The 24,279-nt window shown below is 40.0% G+C and overlaps 1 protein-coding gene across 7 annotated transcripts in view; it reads right to left on the bottom strand.

Moving 5' to 3' along the window:
* Positions 1 to 14,570: 14,570 nt before the first annotated feature.
* Positions 14,571 to 24,279, bottom strand: part of LOC122562260 (platelet endothelial cell adhesion molecule-like) — an 86,190-nt gene continuing 76,481 nt past the window's right edge. For all 7 annotated transcript variants that reach the window (XM_043715026.1, XM_043715025.1, XM_043715024.1 and 4 more), the window contains 3 exons: positions 19,944 to 20,009; positions 16,315 to 16,343; positions 14,571 to 15,200 (listed from right to left, as the gene is read on the bottom strand). In XM_043715026.1, the coding sequence (XP_043570961.1) occupies positions 15,081 to 15,200; positions 16,315 to 16,343; positions 19,944 to 20,009 (215 nt within the window). In that variant the 3' untranslated portion in view covers positions 14,571 to 15,080. The remainder of the gene's footprint in view (positions 15,201 to 16,314; positions 16,344 to 19,943; positions 20,010 to 24,279) is intronic.

Here is a 24,279-nt window from a genome sequence, read left to right as displayed (position 1 = left end):
ATCTACTGGTATTGTTGTTGCATTGTTTAGTCTTGTCTAGCTTTATCCAGCTATTCACAATATATGTTAATGACTTAGATGAGGGAACAAAATGTAACATCTCAAAGTTCACAGATGATACCTAGTTGGATGGAAGGGTGAATTATGACAAGGATGCAGAGATCCTTCAGCATGATATGGACATATTGGATGAGTGGGCAAATAGATAGCAAATCCAATAAAATTTGGATAAATGTGAGGTTATTCACTTTGGAAGCAAAAAACAAGAAGGCAGATTACTACCTGAATGGCTGGCTGTAAACTGGAGGAGGGGAGTCTGCAACAGGACCTGGGTGTCCTTGTGCACCAGCTAGTAAAGAAGGCAAATGGTATGTTGGCCTTTGTTGCAAGAGGTTTCGAGTACAGGAGCAGCCTTAGTGAGGCCACCTAGAATATTGTGTGCAGTTTTGGTCTCCTTTTCTCAGAAAGGTTGCTCTTGCTCTCATGGGAGTGCAGTGAAGGTTTACCAGGCTGATTATGGGGATGGTGGGACTAATGTATGAGGAGAGATTGTCTAAGTTAGGATTATTTTCACTAGAGTTCAGACAAATGAGGAGGGAGAGTTTCATAGTCACTTGTAAAATTCTCACAGGACTAGACAGGGTAGATGCAGGGAGGATGTTCCTGATGGTGGGTGCTTCCAGAACCAGGGGTCACAGTCTGACGATTCAGGGTGGATCATTTAGGATGGAGATGAGGAGACATTTCTTCACCCAAAGAATGGTAAGCCTGTGGGATTCATTACCACAAGAGGTAGTTGATGCCAAATGTATTCAAGAGGCGGCTAGATATAGCACTTGGGACAAATGGAATCAAAGATTATGGGCAAAAAGCAAGATTAATCTATTGAGTTGGACGGTCAGCCATGATTGCGATGAATGGCGAAGCAGGGTTAAATGGCCTCCACCTGCTCCTATCTTTTATGTTTATCCATAGAAAATCAGATAAAAACTATTTTTCTTGGTGATGCTTTGGATACACAATTGGGGATCTACAAATATTGAACCTGTGACCTTTTTGTTTTCTTTTACAGGATATAGCCGCTGGTGGCAAGGCCAGTATTTGTTGCCCATTCTTAATTGCCCTTGAACTGGTTTGGTAAAACAGTTTTGCAATATCAAAACCACAGTGGCCCCATGGTTAGCATTGCTACCTCAGTACCAGGTGCCTGGGTTCAATTCCAGCCTCGGGAAACTGTATTGATTTTCTCCATGTGGTTGTCTGGTTTCCTCCCACAGTCCAAAAAGTGCAGGTTAGATGGATTGGCCATGGGAAATGCAGGATTACAGGGATTGTGTAGGGATGGTGGGAGGCTCTTTGGAGGAGCGTTGTGGACCTAATGGACCAAATGGTCTGATAACACACTGTAGGGATTCTGTGATCACTGGACTGAAAACTCAGAGCCAAGGGCTGTCACAGCTGTAAACAAAAATCCAGAATTGAAAGCTGGTCTCTAATGGTGATTATGAAATAATCATTGTAATTAAAATAAAAAAAATTGTTTCACTAATGTTCTTTAGAGAAGGAAATCTGATCTCCTTACCTGATTTGACTTGCATGTCATTGCACAGCAACATTGCCTTCACTATTCTCTGAAATGGCCTAGCAAGCGACTCAGTTCAAGGACAATTAGCAACTGATGGACTTTCCAGTGATATGCATCCAATGAAAGGATTAAAAATTTAAGAAATTAATAAAGAACCATCTTTGCTTTGTGCATATATCTGTACTGAATGGATTTGTTGGATATAAGTTGCTATAATCCTTTTTCTTTTCGCTCTTGAATTCTGTCTCAAATTTTGATGAGTTTCTCAAACTCTTTATATTGTTGAATGATGATATGTTCGTATGGGGAGAGAGAAAAAAGGCAAACTTTTCAGTTGTTCCTGCATCCCTAATAGTATTTCTGCAGATCTGGGAGCTATTTATCTCCACACATTGGGTAATGGTAACAATGAGGACAATGCAAAAGATTGTAAACAAAAGTATGACTTCTGCTTAATAATTCAGCAATGATGATAAGCAATAATTGTGTGTATTATTATGCATTTGGGTTCTTCATTTGAATTCACTGTCAGTATTTTTTAATTTGGGAGGCAGAAAAATGTACTTTATAAATTCTATTAAGACGTAAAGCATTTCAGCTGATTTATTAATAACAATTAATGTAATCTTCTTTGTTTAACTTACACACTATTGGAAAAGCCCCTCCAATTGAAATTTGAGACAGTGCAGTAGGCTTACTCTCTGGCATGTTCTCCCCATACTTTCTGTTTCTGAGCCACTGTCTATACTCCATCTTTGTTGTTGCGTAACAAAATTAACATCACTTAATAGTCATAGCTCCGTACAGCACGGAAATAGACCCTTCGGTCCAACTCGTCCTTGCTGACCAGATATCTTAAATTGATCTAGTCCCATTTACCAGCAAATTACAGAGACATGGCTCCGGGATGGACAGGACTGGCAGCTTAATGTTTCAGAATACAAATGCTATAGGAAGAATAGAAAGGTGGGGGGTAGGGGAACGAGAGAGGAAGAGAAGTAGCGTTTTTGATAAAGGGATAACATTACAGCTGTATGTAGGGAGAATATTCCTGGGAATACATCCAGAGAACTTATTTGGGTGGAAATGAGAAATAAGAAAGGGATGAGCACCTTATTGGGATTATACTACAGACCCCCTAATGGTCAGCAGGAAATTGAGAAACAAATTTGTAAGGAGGTCTCAGCTATCTGTAAGAATAATAGGGTGATTATGATAGGGGATTTTAACTTTCCAAACATAGACTGGGACTGCCATAGTATTAAGGGTTTAGATGGAGAGGAATTTGTTAAGTGTGTACAAGAAAATTTTCTGATTCAGTATGTCGATGTACCTAATAGAGAAGGTGCAAAACATGACCTACTGTTGGGACATAAGGCAGGGCAGGTGACTGAGGTATCAGTGGGGGGCTCTACATTTTTAAAATAGTCATATAAAAGAGTAGTCAGGATCTAAAAGTTAAAATTCTAAATTAGGGGAAGGCTAATTTTGACGGTATTAGGTAAGAACTTTCACAAGTTGATTGGGAGTGGATGTTTGCAGGTAAAGTGATAGCTGGAAAATGGGAAGCCTTCAAAAATGAGATGATGAGAATTCAGAGACAGTATGTTCCTGTTAGGGTGGAAGGCAAGGCTGGCTGGTGTAGGGAGAGCTGGATGACTAGAGAGATTGAGATTTTCGTCAAGGAAAAGAAGGAAGAATATGTCAGATATAGACAGCAGAGATCGAGTGAATCCTTAGAGTATAAAGGTAGTAGGAATATACTTGGAAATCAGGAGGACAAAATGTGCACGAGTTAACTTTGGCAAATAGGGTTAAAGAGAATCCAACGGATTTCTATAAATACATTCAGACCAAAAGGGTAACTAGGGAGAGAATAGGGCCTCTCAAAGATGTGTGGAATCGCAGGAGATGGGGGAGATACTAAACAAATATTTTGCAACAGTGTTTACTGTGGAAAAGGACGTGTAAGATGTAGAGTGTGTGGAAATAGGTGGTGACATCTTGAAAAATGTCCATATTACAGAGGAGGTGGTGCTGGATATCTTAAAATGCAGAAATGCTAGAAATGTTCAGCATGTCAGGCAACATCTTTGGAAAGAGAAACTGTTTAATGTTTCAGTTGATGATCTTTGAGAGGTACCATACTCTTGAAGGTATAATAATATATGTCCAAATTTGGAATAGTATATGACTCGAGGTGAGCTTTCTGGTGGTAATGCTCCCATAAGGAAAGAGTAGCATAAAGAAATCTGTACCAAATGTTGGCAGCTTGAGCAAATTCAGATCTGAGTTGAGTTGGAGTTCAAGCTACAGACATTACATCACATCATGGAGGGAGAAAGATACCTGGACACTTTGTTCACAAGGCATTCAAAACCCTTAGATTATGTAGTTCTAACTTGCTCTGTGATCAAGAACAGGTGGGCTTGGTTGTGGTGAAGCAGGTGGAAAGACCAAAGGACAGCTCTCAAGAAACCTGTCCCAATAGTTGTCCAACAGTTATGAGGTTCTTGCAAGTTGTATGCACGGGAGTAGAGACGGCAAACTGACCATGACACCATGGTACAGAGAGCCATTCAAGTGAGGGGAGGAAATCAAATGATAGTAGGAATAGAAAACAATAAAACTAGGGTATAGAGGCTTTTCTTTGCAACCTTGTGTGCGTCCCAAAGGCTGTGTCACCTGACTAAGGTCAGGGTTAAGAGCATTTTAGGGCTGGAGAGGAACTTGAAGGGGAGGGATCTAGTTGTCATTGTCCATATTGATATTAATGATTTTGATGGAACTGGAAAGGTTTTGAAGACCAAGAATAAATTTTAAAATACATTAAAGATCTGTACTGGCAATCCAAGCATCTTGATTTGTTCTGATGCATATTTCCTGTTTATGAGCCTCTTCCTCTGCTTTGAAGAACGTGATGACTGATTCACTAGGCTACTCTCAGTTCTGCTTCTAATTTTAATGAAACATATTCATCTAAAACCACGTGCTGACACCCCCATATACTGGCTTTTTTTAAAAAAAATTACGTTGTAACTTAACAAATTACTTATGCATTGGAAAAACCCTATAGGCATTTGGGCTTGGCCAGTGTGTCTTCGCTGCTCCATAAATCATCAGAGAACTTCATTTCTGCATTTGCATTTCAAAAATTTTACCAGAGGAAAGTTTGCTATCTTTGCTAGCGAATGTGTTTGCACAAATTCAAATCACTGCCTAGGGTTTCGCATTAAGTTGATCATAAAACCATGATATCTGAATAGAATTATGCTATTCAGCCCATCGGATTTGCACTAGCATTCGATCATGGCTGATATATTTCTCAACCTCATTCTCCTGCCTTCTCCCTTTAGCCCTTGATCCCCTTAATTATTAATTCTATTTATCTCTGTCTTGAATACATTCCATGACTTGGCCCCCATTGCCTTCTGCGGCAATGAGTTCTGCAAATTCACTATGCTCTGGCTTAAGAAATTCCTCCTCCTCTCAGTTTGAAGTTTTCCCTTCACCCTGAGGCTGTGCCCTTGGATCCTGGTCTGTCCTAGTGGAAACATCTTCTCCAAGTCCACTCTATCCAGGCCTCTCCGTATTCTGTAAGCTTTAATCAGATTCCCTCATCCTTCTAAGTACCATCAAGTATAGACCCAAAGTCCTCAACTGCTCTTCCTTATGACAAGCCCTTTATCCCCAGGAAACAGGGCCCAAAACTGCTCTCAATATTCCAAATGCAGTCTGACCAGATACTTATTACAGCCTCAGCAATACATCTCTGCTCTTGTATTATAGCCCTTTTGAAATGAAAGCTGCATTTGCCTTCCTAACCGCCAACTGGACCTGCATGTTAACCTTTATAGAACCCTGAATTAGGATTCCTATTTGCCTTTGTACTTTGAATTTCTGAAAATAGTCCACACCTCAATTCCTAGCAATGTGCATAACTTTACACTTTCCCAAATTGTACTCCATCTGCCACTTTTGTCCAGACTCCTTACCTGTCAAAGCTCTTTTGTAACCTCCCTGCTTCAACATGACCTGTTCCTCCACTTGTCTTTGTGTCATCTGCAAACTTCATAACAATGTCCTCAGTTCCTTTTTCCAGACTGTTAACATATAATAGTTGTCCCAACACTGGCCCCTGCAGAACTAGTCACCAGCTGCCATCCTGAAAAAGAGCCCTTTATCCCCACTCTCTGCCTTCTGCCAGTCAGCAAATCCTCTTTCCTGCCAGTGTCTTATCCCTAACACCATAAGCTCTGATCTTATTTAGCAGCCTCCAATGCAGCATCTTGTCAAAGGCCTTCTGGAAATTCAAATGGATCACATCCATTAGCTCTCCTTTGTCTAACTTACTTGTTATCTTCCCAAAGAATTCTAACAGATTTGTCAGACATAACTTTCCCTTGACGAAGCCAAGCTGACTTAGCCCTATTTTATACCTTGCACTTACAAGTACTCCGCAATCTCATCCTTAATAATGGATTCTAAACTCTTCAACCGAGGTAAGGCTAACTGGCTTATAAAAGACTATCTTCTTAAATTGAGGTCATTTTCCAGTCCTCTGGGATCCTCCCTGACTCCAGTGATTCCTTAAAAATCACCACCACTGCGCCCATAATCTCCTCCACTACCTCCTTCAGAACTTTGGTCTGTAGTCCATCGGGTCTGAATGATTTATCCATCTGCAGACCTTTCAGCTTCCCCAGCACCACCTCAGTGATGGCTACAACAACAGAGTCAGGAGGCAGAGATGAATGAAGTTCCTCTATTCTTCCTGCCAACGTAGTTAATCTCACAATGAAATATTCTGCAGAGGCCAGTATCTTGCCACCATGTCACCCTTTATTTACACATGCATAGTACTTGACACTGATACGGCTTCCTCAGAACCAGCTCTGAGTGAACAGAACCTCTGACACTCCTGTTTGGACCAGATTAACAGCCCCAATCAGAGAACTTGTATTCTATTCTGACTTTGTTACAATCACTACATCCCTTCCCGCTATGAGTCTGAGGACATAGGCTGCTTTGTTGTTTTTCAGCTCCTTCTGGGGTGTTTTAGCACTGGGTCAAGTTCCTCCAACTCTGCCTTTGATATGGGCACTTGTAATGCACAGTAGCCTACCTCTTCCACTCAGAACATCTCAGAAGAAACTCATTCTGCCCTTCAAGCGGCAAAGGCATTGAGGTGGCGTTATCCACCGTGTCCACCTCAGATTCCGAAGTATCTTCAATATTTGATGGAGAGGGAGAACCCGCGGGTTCCACAACAGTCAGAAAGGCTGTTGAGGAGCCAAGTATGTTTTGCTGCTGCACCATTTATGAGCTAGCAGCTTTCTTATGGTCGACTTGCTTGTTCAGGATCATTGCACCCACCTGAACTTTATACGTCACTGGATTTGACCTCTTGTCGACCATGCCTCTGACCCATGCACGGCCATTCCCGTGGTTCCTACACCAAACTTGGTCCCCCAAAGTAAATTGTCTTTCTTCCTTAGTGGAGTCTTTTGTCCAGCAGTGGTGTTTCTGATGCAGTTTCATCTGGCACCACAGGTCCGGGGATATCAGATTTTACCTCATGCGGAGTCTTCTCCCCATTAGCAACCGTGCTGGAACTGTGCATGTAGTTGCATGAGGGTTGGTCCTATTAATCTAATAGGAGCCAGGACAGTTTGTTATCTGGTGAAGCTGTAGGGTCTTCCTTTAAGCCCTCCTTCAAAGTTTGGACTGCTCTTTCTGCCAGACCATTAGAAGATGGATGGTAGGGAGCTGTCCTTGTATGACGAATACCATTTGACTTAAGGAAATACTCAAACTGCTTCTGAGAGACCATGTATTGCAAAAGATGCATACGGTATTTCTATCATCCCTATATTTGGCAAATGAACTCAATGTACATCCAGCCACTTTGAGTGGAAATCCACAATGTTTAAGAACACAGTCCATGAAAGAACCTACATAGTCGATGTGTAATGGAGTCAGGGGTTAACCTGGCCATATTCACAAATGTGGAGGAGCTGCTTATGGTAATTTTTGCCCATGTTGGCACTCTGGGCATTGCCCCACCAACACTGCTATGTCTGCATCTAATCATGGCCAATAAACATAATTTCTTGCCAACATCTTCATTTTGGAAACCCCTGGATGACCCTCATGGAGTTCAGCCAGTATCTGGTAGCGACCTTTACTCAGGACAATCACTCTTGCTCCCAATAATAATAGGCCTTCCTCAATTATGATCTGGTTCCTCCAGCTCCATCATCCGTCACCTGCATCTAGGAGAAAGTGAGGTCTGCAGGTGCTGAAGATCAGAGTCAAGAGTGTGTTGCTGGAAAAGCCCAGCAAGTCAGGCAGCATCTGAGGAGCGGGAGAATCGACATTTCAGGCCGGAGCCCTTTATCAGAAATGAGCAGTTTCAGATTTGTAGTGTACTGAGTATGGTGTTCAGGTCCAAACTAGGTTGGTCTGAATGTGGTCAGGAGTCCATCTGGGATCAGACAGTTCCGTAGGCAGGTACTGAGGAAGGAGATGTGGCTGTGGTAACGAGTCTGCTTGAGAACGTGGCTGAAGAGCTTCAGGGCAGAGAAGAGTACTTGGGGAGTACAGTGAGAGAGGGACTCACTGAGATCTTTGTAGAGAGAGGAGAACTTCAAGGTAGGCATCCTTGGAAGAGGCTGATGAAGGGCTCCAGCCTGAAATATCAATTCTGCTGCTTGGATGCTGCCTGACCTGCTGTGCTTTTCCAGCAACACACTCTCCACTCTCACCTGCATTTACCTAACGCCTTCCAAGCTACCTTCCCCAGCCCCACCCCCCTCCTATTTATCTGTCAGCCCACCCCCCCCACACATTCCAGATGAAGGCCTTATGCCCAAATCGTCAACTCTCCTGCTCCTCAGATGCTGCTGTGCTTTTCCAGTGCCACACTTTGACTTCTGGACAGTGTTCCAACTTTTAATCATGCACACTTAGTATTAGAGCCCATTACTGTATTTGGCCTGAAACTACAGGCAGCACTGCTTGGTCCTCTTTGGGGTTTGTTGTCCATTATTATTACAAATTTATGTCTGTAAAGCTATTGGTGGTACTTCCTGGCTCCAAATATGACCACTAACCTTTCTTTTCTATCTGACTGTATTAGCCAAAATCCTGGATGCATACACGATTGGGCATTCCTCTTCATTGGGTCACCTACAAGCTGATACTATCCTGAAGCCATACGGGGAGGCATCGCTTGTCAGCATCCCAAGTCTCGCTTGGGATCATAGTGTACCAACAACTTAGATGATGGTAGCTGCATTTTCATTCCCTGAAAGGTATGGCTCAGCTATATGATCATTTCTAACGCTGACTCCTTTTTTAAGAGTTGATGCAAAGGTGCCTTTTGGAGGCCAGATTATGTATGAATTTTCTGTACTAATGCACCTAATTAAGAAAGACCTAAGCTCTGGTACAGACATGGGAGACAGGGCACCTTTAATCGCCCTCATTTTATCTTTCAACAGTTTTGTCAACTCTGTCACCTGAGTAGGTCACTTGGCATGCCTGGAACACACGTTTCCCTTCAAAGGTGTACAGCCGCTTGGAAAAAAAGGACTATGTCTAAGTTCTCTAAGTACTCTTTATTGATCTTCCCTGTTATTAACATGTCATCCAGATAAATGGTGTCCTCAGGTAGACCTTGTAAAATGTTTTCCATTGCTGAAACATTGCACAGACTGACAATATCCCAAATGGCAGTCTTTGACAAACCCTCATGGGTATTAATTGTGGCATTTATCTGAGAATCTTCGTCTCACCACATTTCTAGTTGTCCATGGCTCATGTTCAGCTTCATAAAGGAAAGCCCCCCCCCATCCTGTTAGCTTTGCGTATAAATCTTCTTTGCAGGGAATTTGGTATTTACCCAGCTGTGGAAAGCGGTTTACCATTTGTTAAAAATATCCACAAAGGCCAACTAACCCTCATTCTTCACATTTAGTACAACCATTGCTGCACATTCCATAAGCTGGTTTGATGATTCATTCATTTTCCAGTCTTCTACTTTTGCCCATAAGGCAAACGGCACTGGGCAGGCCTTGCAGAATCATGGAATTGCTTCCTGGTCAACGTGCAATGTGGCCTTGGCTCCTTTGATAGTCCCTAGACCTTCAGGTATTTAATTAGGATTTCACTCAGGCAGCCATTTCCTAATCATCAATGTTGAGCAAATCAATATGAATCTTTTTCAAACAATTTCACTTCATCGAGCTTGGGTCCAAGCCTTTTACTGCAATCAGTGGTATCTGAATCAGCTGCTTCTCATTTAGACTGGAACCAAAGTTGCATCCTTAATCTGTAAAGTGTATTTAAGACTGTGATAAGTTCTTGATTGTCAGGGGGATCAAGGGTTACGGGGAGAAGGCGGGAGAATGGAGATGAGAAACTTGAGCCATGATAGTTGATGAACTGAACGGCCTAATTTCTGCTCCTACGTCTTATGTAAAAGGTTCCCCGGTGTAGGTTCTCAATCTAGCTGAGGTCTTGTGCAAACATACAGGTTGGAGTCCAGAGTGAATTTTGTTAAAGACTGGTTCTGCAATCACTGAAATGGCGCGCCATTATCAACCTCCATTAGAACTGGGTGACCTTTTAACCATTTATTTCCAAACCAGATGTAGGTGGACTTTCTAGGCTGCGCACTAGCCTGAATACAAGCCTATGAGATCTTCTATTTCCTTTCGGTTTAGTGAGAGTTTTTGTTTGTCTCAAGTCTGTATACAGGCAGCAACTACAATGGCTTGCTGGCTCTGATCCTGAAGAAAATTTTAACTTTGGCCTTGGCCAAGGCTTGGTGCTTTTTTTTAGGGATTTGCTGTGGACTGCCCTAGAGTACCTCTGTTCAAGATATGTCCTGAGTGAAGCTATACAATTGCATTCATTCAAGTGATGTTCCCCAAGCTGAGGCAGATTGGAATACCCTGTAACTCATATGTTCCAATTGCCACATTTTTCAATGATAAAGCCAGTCACCGTGCCTGTTTGAAGTCTAATTGGGCTTCAGCTAGTTGGTGCTTTTTTTCATAGTTACATCATTCATTTCACTCTCATTGCCACAAAATAATTGCAGATAGGCTGTTGTCCCATCACCAAGTCATCCTTTATTTACACATCCTTGACATTGATCCAGCTTCCTCACAGCCAGCTCTTAAGAGTAAACGGAACCCCTGACACTGCTGTTCTTTTTTTAACTTATGAAATGATGATTATTAATGTGTGATATAGATATGAGTTTTGGCACATGAAAATTAGTGAGAAAAAAAATACAAAAATTAGAAAGGAGTTGTTTGAGAAGAACATTGGAGTATCCAAGATTTTTAAAAAATCAAACTGATATCCTAAGATCATGAAGTTGACAAAGAAAAAAAACTTTTGACGGTGGTCAAAGGAAGAAGACTGCAAAAGTTAGAGAACTAACCCCACCGAGACCAGTATTCCGTCACCATGTCAACATTTATTTAAATATAGACAGTCCTTGACACTGATCCAGTTCCCTCAGAGCCAGCTCTTAAGATTAAACGGAACCTCTGACACTGCTGTTCTTTTTCTTTCTTATTTTTTTTTTCTTTTCTACCCCCACACTACCACCTAAGTGCGGTAGTGCTTATTTTATCCCCAGAACCCATGGTGTGTGTGTGCAGGTGTGAGACAGTGAAAGACAAAGTGCACGAATCTTTATTCAATTTCCACCTCCAGGAAGATAGGAAAACACCCGGGTGGCCAGTGACAAGCACTGCCCTTCACATCAAGGGACAGTGCTGTGTGATCAAAACAGTGAAGGGACACTGCTGTTCTTTTTTTTATTTTAAAGCTTTTATTTTAACCCCCACACTACCACCTAAGTGCGGTAGTGCTTATTTTTTTTTTCCCCAGCACCCATGGTGTGTGTGTGCAGGTGTGAGACAGTGAAAGACACAAAGTGCACAAATCTTTATTCAAATTCCACCACCAGGAAGATAGGAAAACACCCGGGTGGCCAGTGACAAACACTGCCCTTCACATCAAAGGGCAATGCTGTGTGATCAAAACAGTGAAGGGACACTGCTGTTCTTATGTGTCAGCCAAAGCTCCATAATTGGACTAGATTAACAGTCCCAATCAGGGAACTCATTCTATAACGTCCATCTGGCTGACCTCATTACAATCACTAAACACAAGTTCCCATATTATATTCCATGTGCCAATGTTTTTCTCACTTGCTGAACATGTCTATATCCCTCTACAGACTCTATGTGCCATCCTTATCACTTCCCACCTGTTTTATGTCATCCACAAACCTGGCTATAGCGCATTCACTTTCCTCATCTAAGTCATTAACTTATTGTAAATAATTGTGATCCCACCACTGATTCCTGTGGCATTCCACTAGTTATAGGTTGCTATCCTGAAAATGTCCCCTTATCCTAACTTCCAATCTTTTGTTAGTTCAGAGATAATTTGCAATTCATATACACACTCCTCCTCTTCTTCCTGTCTCTGCCACACACATAATTTTATCTTTAATTCTATGAGTACTTAAAGACTTCCTACAGAATGAAAATTATGCTTTTGTTTAATAGTTTTCATTACCTCATTCCTGGTAAAATGTATGTCAAAAGTTCTATATTGGAGAATTTTCCATATCTATTTGAAAAGACAAGTAACTTTTTAACATTTTATGAAAAGTTATGAAGAATAATCTTTTTTTCAAATATTAGCAATTTTATTATTTTTTTAGAGAAAATCATTGAACATTTCTTATTTTTCTTGTAGAAAGTATTAGAAGAGTTTTGTTTAGACACAAATGTCATTATTGAGAAAAACTTCAGTCATATAATATACAGAAATGTTATTAAAATATTTTGTATTACGAGAATACAACCTCTAGATAAGCATTAACTAATTAGTTACATATTAAATAATCCTTACACTTCTCGAGTCCTACATTCGTGTACATCTCTGAAATGCTATTGGAAGTGATATCCCATACATAAAACCATTTATACAGTATGTGTCACTAAGGAGGACCAACTTAACTTGGCAATTAAAATGTTTACATATCATTTACCAGAATTAAGCATTTACAATTCAGTTATTTTTGGTAGAAATTCAAGCATTAACATCAATTATTTCAACACGTTTCCACACCTAGTTTTCTTACATTGTCTTTGACTTTCCTTATAATGATACCTATTTTCAGAATTGAAACAGATTTTCCACAAACTTCCCACAAAAAAAGAAAGCAATACTGGGAAACAAGAATGATCATAATATTTCATTTCTTGATCATTTAAACTTAAAGGAATACAGAGCAATCTTATCCAACATCTTTTCATAATTTAACCAGTTAATTCTTTGTGTAATTCTGATTCCCTTTCAATGCCAATAATATTATTGCTAAGCTTTGGTGTCCACTGTGGAATGCAGAAATCCAGATGAGGTCTCCTGCAAGATGATGCATCGCTTCCTTCCATTTTGTGGTTGAAATGAGCTAAAGACCAGAATTCCAAATTTCCCAAAGGCAATATAAGGATAATGAATTCCTTTCACAAAACCCTAAAGATGGCACCAGTGAACAACACCATTTATGAAGCATGGTTTGTCAAATTAATGGGGGGGGGGGGGCACACCAACTTTACGGACTGTTGCATGCATCACTTCAGGAACATCTTTGGCACTTTCCTGCTCATGAAGGTCAAAATTTCTGAACTCATGGCAGAGACCAATTGCTTGGGATCCTCTTACTGACCCTAAATATGGTTCCTTTGAAGCCCTGAACAAAGGAATTGATCAACAAATTGTTACAATAAGTCTGTTCTTTGGGCTAGGGTGGAGATATTGTGCAGTGCATAACGGGCTCGTAAACCTCTAGCAAAATAGCTTCCATTCTTACAGCAGGTCTAATTTAGAGCCTGAGGAATGGGAGCACAAGTTGTATGTAGTTTCTCCCTCCTGGCTACTATTAGACTCATGTGAGTCAAGAAGAGGTTCAATGATTTCACTCCATTCAGGAAACTCAAAAGAGGTCAAACTCTAGTACAACTCTCATTCTCTATTTCGAGGAGTTGCATTGGTTTTGCATTGAAATTATACCCAAAAATCAGCAGAGTCCTCTAAGAATTTAGGACCCATTACCTTTATGTCTTGTATTTTGCCTTGGTTTCAGTAAACAGGAATCTTTTAACTTTTTTCACTATTCATTTTGCATTTAGAGATTTAACATGGACAAGTGACATCCTATTACCAATAATTTGACACTAAGCTTTATAAGGAATTTTAAGAATTATGGGAGATGCATAATGATTGTCACTCTTGCAACAATTGATGCCACTGTAGGTGCTGATTTCATGTGAATTTCCTTTTTTTGTGGTTTCTACTTAACTCGATTAAGAACCAATATACCAAAATACAAACATGAATCCATGCTCAATTGATTATTTATCCAAAAGATATAAATTATTTTTAAGTTATAAACAACTTAATAATTTATTTGAAAATCCACTTTATAATGTACTTTTCAAATTTTCTTACACTCCATTATTTGGTATGCAAGTGGTCAAACTTGGGCCTGCACTTTGGAATTGATCAGTAAGAGGATTAAGGAGATTGTCTGAACATGCGTGATCTTTATCCAATTCTTTTGATGCAAAAACTTGAAATTGGCTTAGCTGTTTCTTCTATCCTCAGTACAAAACTAATACAAGTGCCAAGACATAGAACATAGAAGAATACAGCGCAGTACAGGCCCTTTGGCCCTCGATGTTGCGCCGATCCAAGCCCACCTAACCTATACTAACCCACTATCCTCCATATACCTATCCAATGCCCGCTTAAATGCCCATAAAGAGGGAGAGTCCACCACTGCAACTGGCAGGGCATTCCATGAACTTACGACTCGCTGAGTGAAGAACCTACCCCTAACTTCAGTCCTATATCTACCCCCCCTTAATTTAAAGCTATGCCCCCTTGTAATACCCGACTCCATACGCGGGAAAAGGTTCACACTGTCAACCCTATCTAACCCCCTAATCATCTTGTACACAAAGACGCTAGTTGCAGGCATGAATATACATCTTAATAATCTATGACACTAATCTAATACTCAAAACTGTTATGCTCTTTGTTCTGTTTTCTCTATTTCTAAATTGGTTTATTTAGACAATAAGATACAGGAGTTGAATTAGGACATTCAGCCCAATGAGCCTGCTCCACCATTCAATCAGGGCTGATACGTTCCTCAAACCCATTCCCTGCCTTCTCCCCATAGCCTTGATTTTTTCCCCCATGTAAAGAATCAATTTTTAATCATGATAAATACTAAGGTAATATTTCATACAAAATGAAAGGATTTCTTGTGCCTGATTAACAAGCCAAATAGCTATTTACAATTTCTTGGTTTACTTGGTTCAAAATGAGTTTGATGACCAATTATCAAAATACAATCATGGGTCTAAGGTTCTAACTTTTCAGGAACCCTTCACCGTAACTTATCTAAAGCAATAGAAGCATATATTGTGGGTCCTTGTGGCTGTGGTGTACTGTTATTCTGCAGAGCAGCTAAATCAAGTTGAGTGTATAAAACGTGATTGGTTTCATCCTGTTAATAACAAAGAAAACAGAACTCTTACTGGTCTTTTCCATTTACACCTCTTTAGCATTAAAAATACATTAAGATTTGACTCACATTATCATCTCTAAAGTAGTGGTTAAAGAAGGAAACTGAACTATGGTATGCAGTATGCAATGAATTTGTATTTCTTCAAATTAGCATTTAATTGGAGCCTGAGAAATTAACTGAGTCCAGTCCAGAAGCATAGGAAGCAAAAAGATGACTTCAGTTTTGTCAACGTTTTTGGAAATGTTAGCTTGGCTTGGCCTTGACGTCACAATAAGCTGAAGAGAATAGTAATGCAGTTTGGATTGGTGGGATAGGCATAGGGTAAAGCTGTGTCATGATTTGATTTGTTATTGCCATGTACCTCAGTACAGTGAAAACTTTGTTTTTGCGTGCAGTGCAGGCAGCTCATGCTGTACAAAGTTCATAGGTGATAGAACAGGACAAGTGATACAATGTTACAGTTATAGAGAAGGTGTACCAAAAGCAAGATCAACATTAAATTTGAAAGGTCCATTCAGAAGTCTAATAACAGTGCGGAAGAAGCTGTTGGAAGGGATGGGATAAACATTTGGGGCACAAAGTTAGACACTTTGAAGGATGGTGAATTGTACTCCTTTAGACCCAGTTAAAATCAATATAATTTTCATCCTCTGTTTTATAAGATTTATAAGAGAATGCAGCAGCCAACATGTATACAAAGTTAAGTAATGTTCTGAACTTTAGATGAAACTGTGAGGGTAGGAGAAGCACTTGTGTTCAATATAATGTAAGGCAATTTACAATAACTAATGTCTGGAAATGTTGCACATCATGAGTAACTCATGAAATAAACTTTTGGTGAGGAAGTGGAAGTGAAACCTGGTACATTATAATTTGAGAAACTGTTTGATGCTGGATGGGGCAGATAATTGGTTCTTTCTGGATGGATCAACTAAAATAGTAAAAAAAAATTTAAACTTGTCCGATTTTATAAGCCTGAAAAACATCATCTTCTAATGATACAAGTTATATGAATTTTAAGTTGTTTGGGTAATGTTCGATACACATTAAAATATTACATAGAATAATTTATCAATGATAAAGATTTACTTACAGAGGAGGTATCGCTGTCAGCACTGGCAGCTGCAAGAACAGAATTGAATTACTATAATTAAATGCAATAAAGTGAACACCCAGTTGTTCCTCTATTTATCACTCCTTTTCTGAACCAATATCTCACTTCGGTATTTTTCCATTTGTCCTACAGTATTTTTTTCTGTCTCTTGTTATCATAAACATTCCTTTGTTATAGTGTTAATCTCTTCCGTACTGTGTTTTACTACCTTTTGATTTTGAAGAAAGGAAGGTTGAAACCAGAATAAATAGACAGAGTAGCAGATCAAAAGCTGAAACCAAAGGGACATGAAAGCAAGCTATTTCTGCTGTTCAATTAATGGGGATTATTAATATCTAAGTCAGTGGCATGTTATCTTATGAAAACAAGTTGACAAGTTTAAGTTAATTACTCCACTTTTGTTTGTCATTTATATAAATGATTTGGATGAGAATATAGTAGGCATGGTTTGTATGGCTGGGGATGATACCAAAATTGGTGGTAGTGTGGACAGTGAAGAAGCTTATCTAAGATTATAAAAAGATCTTGATTGATTGGGTCAATGGGCTGAGGCATGAGAGATGGGGCTTAATTTGGATAAATGTGGGTATTGCATTTTGGTGAAACAAATAAAACCAGACCTATACAAGTAATAGTGGGTCACTGGTAGAACAAAAAGACCCATGGGTTAAGGTACGTAATTCTTTGAAATTTGCATCACCGGTGGACAGGGTGTTTAAAAAGGTATTTAGCATGTTTGTCTACATTGCTCAGATCTTTGAGTATAGGAGTTGGGATGTCATGTTGCAGTTGTACAGAATGTTGATGAGGCCTCTTCTGGAGTACTGTGTACAGTTTTGGTCACCCTGCTGTAGGAAGGATATTATTAAGCTGGAGAGGGATCAGAAAAGATTTACTAGGATGTTGCTGGGACGGAGGGTTTGAGTTATGGGGAAAGGCTGGATAGGCTGGAACGTTTTTCATTGGAGCATAGGAGGTTCAGGGGTGACCTGATAGAGGTTTATAAAATCATGAGGGGCATAGATAAGAGGGTGAGGGATTTCAAAACAAGGGGCATGTTTTTAAAGTGAGAGGAGGAAGTTTTAAGAAGCACATGAGGGGAAACATTTTTACACAGAGTGATGCATGTGTGGAATGAATTGCTAGAGGAAGTGATGAAAGCAGGTAAACTGCATTTAAAAGACATTTGGATAAGTACATGAATAGGAAAGATTTGGAGGGATATGGGTCAAATGCAGGCAAATCAGATTAGTTTAGTTTGGGAATATGGTGTGCACTAGTGACGCCTCAGCTAAATATATGGACATATGATTGATAAACGTACAGACCTGTATATACAAATGATAAGTTCTGATCTCTGTATGTAAATGTTTACGTATGTGTGGCATGACCAACTGTACAGACCATCAAATTATTTTATGAATAAAGTATATTTTTGAAATAAAAAATTGGTGTGTACTAGTTCTACAGAAGGGTGCTTCTTCCAAACTGTATGATTCAATTACTCTGACCTTAAAAATTACTTTGGAAGTTTGAATCTCCTTAAATATTAAGCATGCTTTTAAGCTTATAATGCCTCATCATTTCCTTGGCAATTATCATTTTCTGAAGCACATGACGTACATTAAATCACTCTTTTGAAATATGAGCTTTGCTGTATTTTTATTAGTTTTTTTAATCAGAAAAAGTAATCAATTTAATGATTGAGCATACTACCGCTCAAGTGAAAATAAATAAAATTTGAAAGTGACTAATATTGGTCTGTACTGGTCTTGCCTACCTTACAGTGGAACTCAAATTCAGTCCAATACAAGTCATTTTCAAGTTTCATTTTTGATTCCTTCCAATGTCAGGACCAGAAAAACAACTGATTTCTAAAGCACAGAAACTGGAATAATAATTTAAAAAAATCAAAACTCAAATACAGCAGGGACCATACTTAGAAAGTCTGTCTTTTTGAGAAAATCCTTACGTCTGCTTTAAATTTGTATTCCACTCTCCCAGTGTATCCACAATTTACCAACAAATCAATACTGAGGCTAGGAGGGTGTGGTAAATTCTAATCTAAACCCTAAGAGAAATCAAAAGAAGACTCAGTGTGAGGGTCTTGAGTGAGATTAATTTGCACAACAATGAGGAAATATTTAAATTTAGGCCCATTTGCAAGTTATGACAGGTTTCTGTTTGCATTTTTGTCTCATTACTCTCCAGTTCATGTTTAAAACATGGCAGCAGTGAGTTCAAAGTCACTCCCTTGCTCTTATGGTATTTAGAATCCATTTGTATACATTTCTCATTGGTGCTAGTTAATGTAGAAGATAGAATATTTCCAAATCTAGATGTGCGGGACAGCCAAATGATCAGCCAAGGTGGCACTAGTAGGGTACATGCCCTTTTTGTCACCTCAGAATTCAAAATCTGGTCAGGAAAGTTTATAGGCATTCTTCCTGACCCATCTTAAGTGGTAAATTAATGGCTCCAATTGCCACTATCTCTGGGCATAGAAGAAGGCAGGAGGGTGGCTGCTGAAAGCCACCTGGTACCTGCCTTTGAACCCCTGATCTCTTCTCCATGCAAACCCCCACCCCATGATTCTGACAAAAAAAATGTTTACCCTATCACTGGTGCAACTGTTCACCATTGCGCACCCTGGGCATCTAGTGATGTTCTCTAGCACCCAGCAGAGGGCAAGACTTCAGTTGAGAAGCCCACCAGACAGCAATTAAATGCCGGATTGGTGCTTAAACCAGCAGGGTTTGTTGCTGCTTGGGACACAGATGGTTCATCACCCCCACACTTAACGCAAAGTGCACCAAATCCAGCCCTCAGCAGCAGTTTGTTCAACTGGAACTATTTCAGATGATTAAATGGTTGGACTTGCTTGGGGTCACTGATTCAATTATTGGTTGATCAGCAAAGCTGTTGCTTCAATAGAATGGTTTCAGTATATCCAGGTTTACAATATAAATTACCTCAGCATGTTTTTAAAACTGAAATAGGAAACATTTCAAACTACCTGACAGCTATAGGGCGGCACGGTGGCACAGTGGTTAGCACTGCTGCCTCACAGCGCCAGAGACCCGGGTTCAATTCCCACCTCAGGCGGCTGACTGTGTGGAGTTTGCACGTTCTCCCCGTGTCTACGTGGGTTTCCTCCGGGTGCTCCGGTTTCCTCCCACAGTCCAAAAAAATGTGCAGGTCAGGTGAATTGGCCAGCCTAAATTGACCCTAGTGTCAGGTAAGGGGTAAATGTAGGGGTATGGGTGGGTTGCGCTTCGGCGGGTCGGTGTGGACCTGTTGGGCCGAAGGGCCTGTTTCCACACTGTAATGTAATCTAATCTATATGTCAATAACTGTAATTCTATAAATATTCAATGTAATGTCAATATATGTAGAATGATGTAATTCCGTACTTTAAAAAAGAGCAAAATTCAAATTAGTCTTTTCTCCTAAAGAAAAGATTTTACTGTAAAATCAAGTAAGAAAAACAAGTCAATCTGAGTCCAAATACATCAGAAAACTAGCAGTTAGTAAAATGGAAAACTTTGTTTTCCCTTACAAGATGTAGGTTTTACTTATGAGTAATTTTAAAAAAAAGAGTATACAACCTTTTCTTTTTGATGTCACATTCGTGTAATCTGCTTCGCAATCACTTTCAGAATCATCTTCTGTAACTATATAATGTAGAACAAGAAGTGTTTAAAAGCCATTTCAGATCTGTTCCAAATCTGTCCAACTATGAACTTGGACTCAGCATCACTGATCTCCTTCAAACAGATCCTACATTTTTTACAATTACAAATTCCCATTACCCTCTAAACAATAGTCATCTAATTTTGGCAAATGAGAAAATAGCAAACTTATCACCCATTCCCCTTTAGCATTCCTTTCTCTTAAACTGACTTGTTCTTTATTCATTTCCTTACCAAAAGGTCATTAAAAAGAACAGTAGCAGGATTTGGTATTCGTGTCTAGAATAGAGTCAGGTGTTGAATATTAAATACATTACCTTATGAGTAAAAAGATGTTGTGTACTAATTTTAGTTGCATGTGGTGGTGGTGTCCTACCTCAAAGCCAGGAGGCCCAGTCCCATCTGGTTCAGAGATGTATTATATGTCTGATCAGGTTAAATGAAAATATTCATCCCCAATAGCAACAAATAGCTTGAGATACTCAAACTAGGTACAGATTGATCTCTCACTTTGTCAGCTTGATAGTACTTCTTCACTACTGTTTCAAATCAGTTGTAGATTCTTTGCGGATATTGTCTACCTCTTGCTACTAAACTACTCACCTCAGGGGCAGTAGACTGTACTTAGTGAGAACAGTGATTTTTGTCAAGTATAAATTTAAATGTATATGGTCGCTGATTACGATCAGTATCAACAAATTAAGGAAAATATTGCATTAATTACAAGTTCCTGAATTTTGCATGAGACCTGTTTCTGGGCAGAATGTGAATGTGGCGAGCCACTGATACTGATATTCAATTTTAGAATGGAAGGACGAGGCGTAGAGTGAGGGCATAGGGGAAACCAGACACAAGAAAATTGATTGTCTATTACGTAACTCATACCTTTTCTTTTATTTGGTATCCAATGAATGAATCCAGAGAAAGGGAGGCATTTAACATAAAATCAGGAAGGACCTTTTCACATAAAGGGTGGGCAATTCACAAAACGAGAAATCCACAAACCAAGGCTAACAGTCTAGCGACCAAGAGTTTAAATTCTCCACGCTCCCCCCCCAAAAAAGCTGATGAAATTTAAATCTAATCAGCATAGAATTGCAAATCAATCCCAACTGTGAAACTATGATTTTGTAAAAGCCATCTGATGCATGAATGTCCTTTACGGAAGGATATCTGCTATTCTTATATTGTTTGGCATACATCTGACTCCAGACCCACATCAATGTGGTTGATTCACTGCTGAAGTGGCCCAGCAAGCCACTTATTTCAAGGGCAACTAATACTGTTCTTGCCTGTGACGATCACCATTGCGTGAAAAGTTTGAGGTCAATTTCACTAACGTTCAAATTGAAGGCAGGCCTGGAAGCTTTGCATTAGTCAAGACTAGAGATAACAAAGACATGAGTAAGATTTTCAGCAGCAAATGAGCTGAAGTAAAGATGGAGCTACGCAAGTTAGGAGATGGTTTTGGTGTGGAAGAGGATATGTGCATGGAAACTTAGCTCAACATAATACAGCAATGAACAGAGTATCAGAATTATTAAGGTGCAGAAGGAGACTATTTAGCCCATCAAGCATGCACCAGCTCTCCAAATGAGCATTATCTCTTAGTGCCATTTTCCTGCCTTTTCCCATAACACGGCACATTGTTTCTACTCAAATAATCATCTTATGTCCTCTTGATGTACAAGGAAGTGAGAGCGGAATTTGCAGAGGCATTGGTCATAACTTTCAGTTCTTGAATCGGATGGAGCCATATGACTGGAGAATTGTAAACATTATGTCCTTGTTCAAAAAGGGGTGCAAGGAGAAGTCCAGCAATTACAGACCAGCCAGTTTATCTTTGGTGATGGAGCAATCCCTGGAAACTCAGGCTGGAATTGATAGTTGTGTAAACAAATATTGGTTAATTAAGAAAATTTAGCATGGGTATCTTAAGGAGCATTGTGTTTAACTAGCTTGCTGGAGGTTTGAAGAAAGTACAGAGAGGGATGATGAAAGCAATTCTGTTGATATGAACTCTCAAAAGGCAAAAGGATTGGGCATGCTAAATTGCCCATAGTATCTAGGGATGCGCAAGCCAGGTGGATTAGCCATGGTAAATTCAGGGTTACAGGGATAGGGTTGTGGGTGGGATGTTCTTCAAAGGGTCAATATGGACTTAATGGGCTGAATGGCTTGCTTCCACACTGTAGGGATTCTGTGATTCGATTCCGATGCATTGCCAACTTGTGTTACTATTCAGTAGGGGGGGATGGGAACCAAAATTGTAATTCGAGTATACAGCAGCTTCAGAGTAGTGAAGTTAGAACTAAGATTTCAAAATCACAAGAGGGCACTGGCAAGCAAGAAGTTGATTTGAAGTGTGTCTACTTCAATGCCAGGAGCATCCAGAATAAAGTGGGTGAAGTTGGAGCATGGGTTGGTACCCTGGATTTCAATGTTGGGGCCATTTTAGAGACATGGGTAGAGCAGGGATGGGAACGTTTATTGCAGGTTCTGGGATTTAGATGGTTCAGTAAAGAACAGGGAAAGCGGTAAAAGAGTGTGGCACTGTTCGTCAAGGACAGTATTACGGTTGCATAAAGGACATTTGAAGACTCATCAATTGACGTAGTACGGGTTGAGATTAGAAACAGGAAAGGAGAGGTTACCCTGTTGGGAGTTTTCTATAGGCCTCCAAATAGTTCCATAGATGTAGATGATAGGATAGCAAAGATCATCCTCGATAAGACCAAGAGTGACAGGGTAGTTGTTATGGGGGACTTTAACTTTCCAAATATTGACTGGGAATACTAAAGTTCAAGTACTTTAGATGGATCAGTTTTTGTCCAATGTGTGCAGGGGAGTTTCCGGACAGTATGTAGACAGGCGAACAAGGGGTGAGGCCACATTAGATTTGGTATTGGGTAATGAACCCGGCCAGGTGTTAGATTTAGAGGTAGGGGAGCACTTTGGTGATAGTGACTATAATTCAGTTTTGTTTACTTTAGTGATGGAAAGGGATAGGTATATACCGCAGGGCAAGAGTTACAGCTGGGGGAAACGCAATTATGATGTGACTGAGCAAGATTTAGGATGCATAGAATGGGGAAGGAAACTGCAGAGAATGGGCATAATTGAAATGTGCAGCTTATTCAAGGACCAGCTACTACAGGTCCTTGATAAGTATGTACCAGTCAGGCAGGGAGGAAGTTGTCGAGCATGGGAGCTGTGGTTTACTTACGAAACGGATTCTCTTGTCAAGAGGAAGAAGAAGGCTTATGTTCAGGTGAGATGCTGTGGCTCAGTTAGGGCACTTGAGAGTTACAAGTTAGCCATGAAAGACCTAAAGAGAGAGTTAAGATGAGCCTGGAGGGGACATGAGAAGTTGTAGGTGGATAGGATCAAGGAAAACCGTAAGGCTTTCTATAGATATATCAAGAATAAAAGAATGACTAGAGTAAGATTAGGGCCAATCAAGCATAGGAGTGGGAATTTGTGCATGGAGTCAGAGGAGATAGGGGAAGCACTAAATAAATAATTATCATCAGTATTCACCCTAGAAAAAGACAATGCGGTGGAGAAGAATACTGAGATACAGGCGACTAGACTATTTGGGATTGAGGTTCATAAGGAGGCGGTGTTAGCAATTCTGGAAAATGTAACAATAGTAAGTCCCCTGGGCAGGATGGGATTTATCCTAGGATTCTCTGGGAGGCCAGGGAGGAGATTGCCAAGCCTTTGGCTTTGAGCTTTATGTCATCATTGTCTACAGGAATAGTGCCAGAAGACTGGAGGATAACAAATGTTGTCCCCTTGTTCAAGAAGGGGAGTAGAGACAACTCTGGTAATTATAGACCAGTGAACCTTACTTCGGTTGTGAGTAAAGTATTGAAAAGGGTTATAAGAGATAGGATTTATAATCATTGAGAAAGGAATAAGTTGATTCGGGACAGTCAACACAGTTTTGTGAAGGATAGGTTGTGCCTCACAAACCTTACTGAGTTCTTTGAGAAGGTGACCAAACAGGTGGATGAGGGTAAAGTGGTTGATGTGGTGTATATGGATTTCAGTAAGGTGTTTGATAATCTTCCCCACGGTAGGCTATTGCACAAAATATGGAGGCATGGGATTGAGGGTGATTTAGCAGTTTGGATCAGAAATTGGCTAGCTGAAAGAAAGAGGGTGGTGGTCGATGGGAAATATTCATCCTGGAGTCCAGTTACTAGTAGGGTAACCGCAAGAATCTGTTTTGGGTCGACTGTTGTTT

Source organism: Chiloscyllium plagiosum, chromosome 24, assembly GCF_004010195.1.
Source record: "Chiloscyllium plagiosum isolate BGI_BamShark_2017 chromosome 24, ASM401019v2, whole genome shotgun sequence".
Taxonomy (NCBI): domain Eukaryota; kingdom Metazoa; phylum Chordata; class Chondrichthyes; order Orectolobiformes; family Hemiscylliidae; genus Chiloscyllium; species Chiloscyllium plagiosum.
Note: the sequence above shows the minus strand (reverse complement) of the source record. Positions and strands in the feature narration are given on the sequence as shown.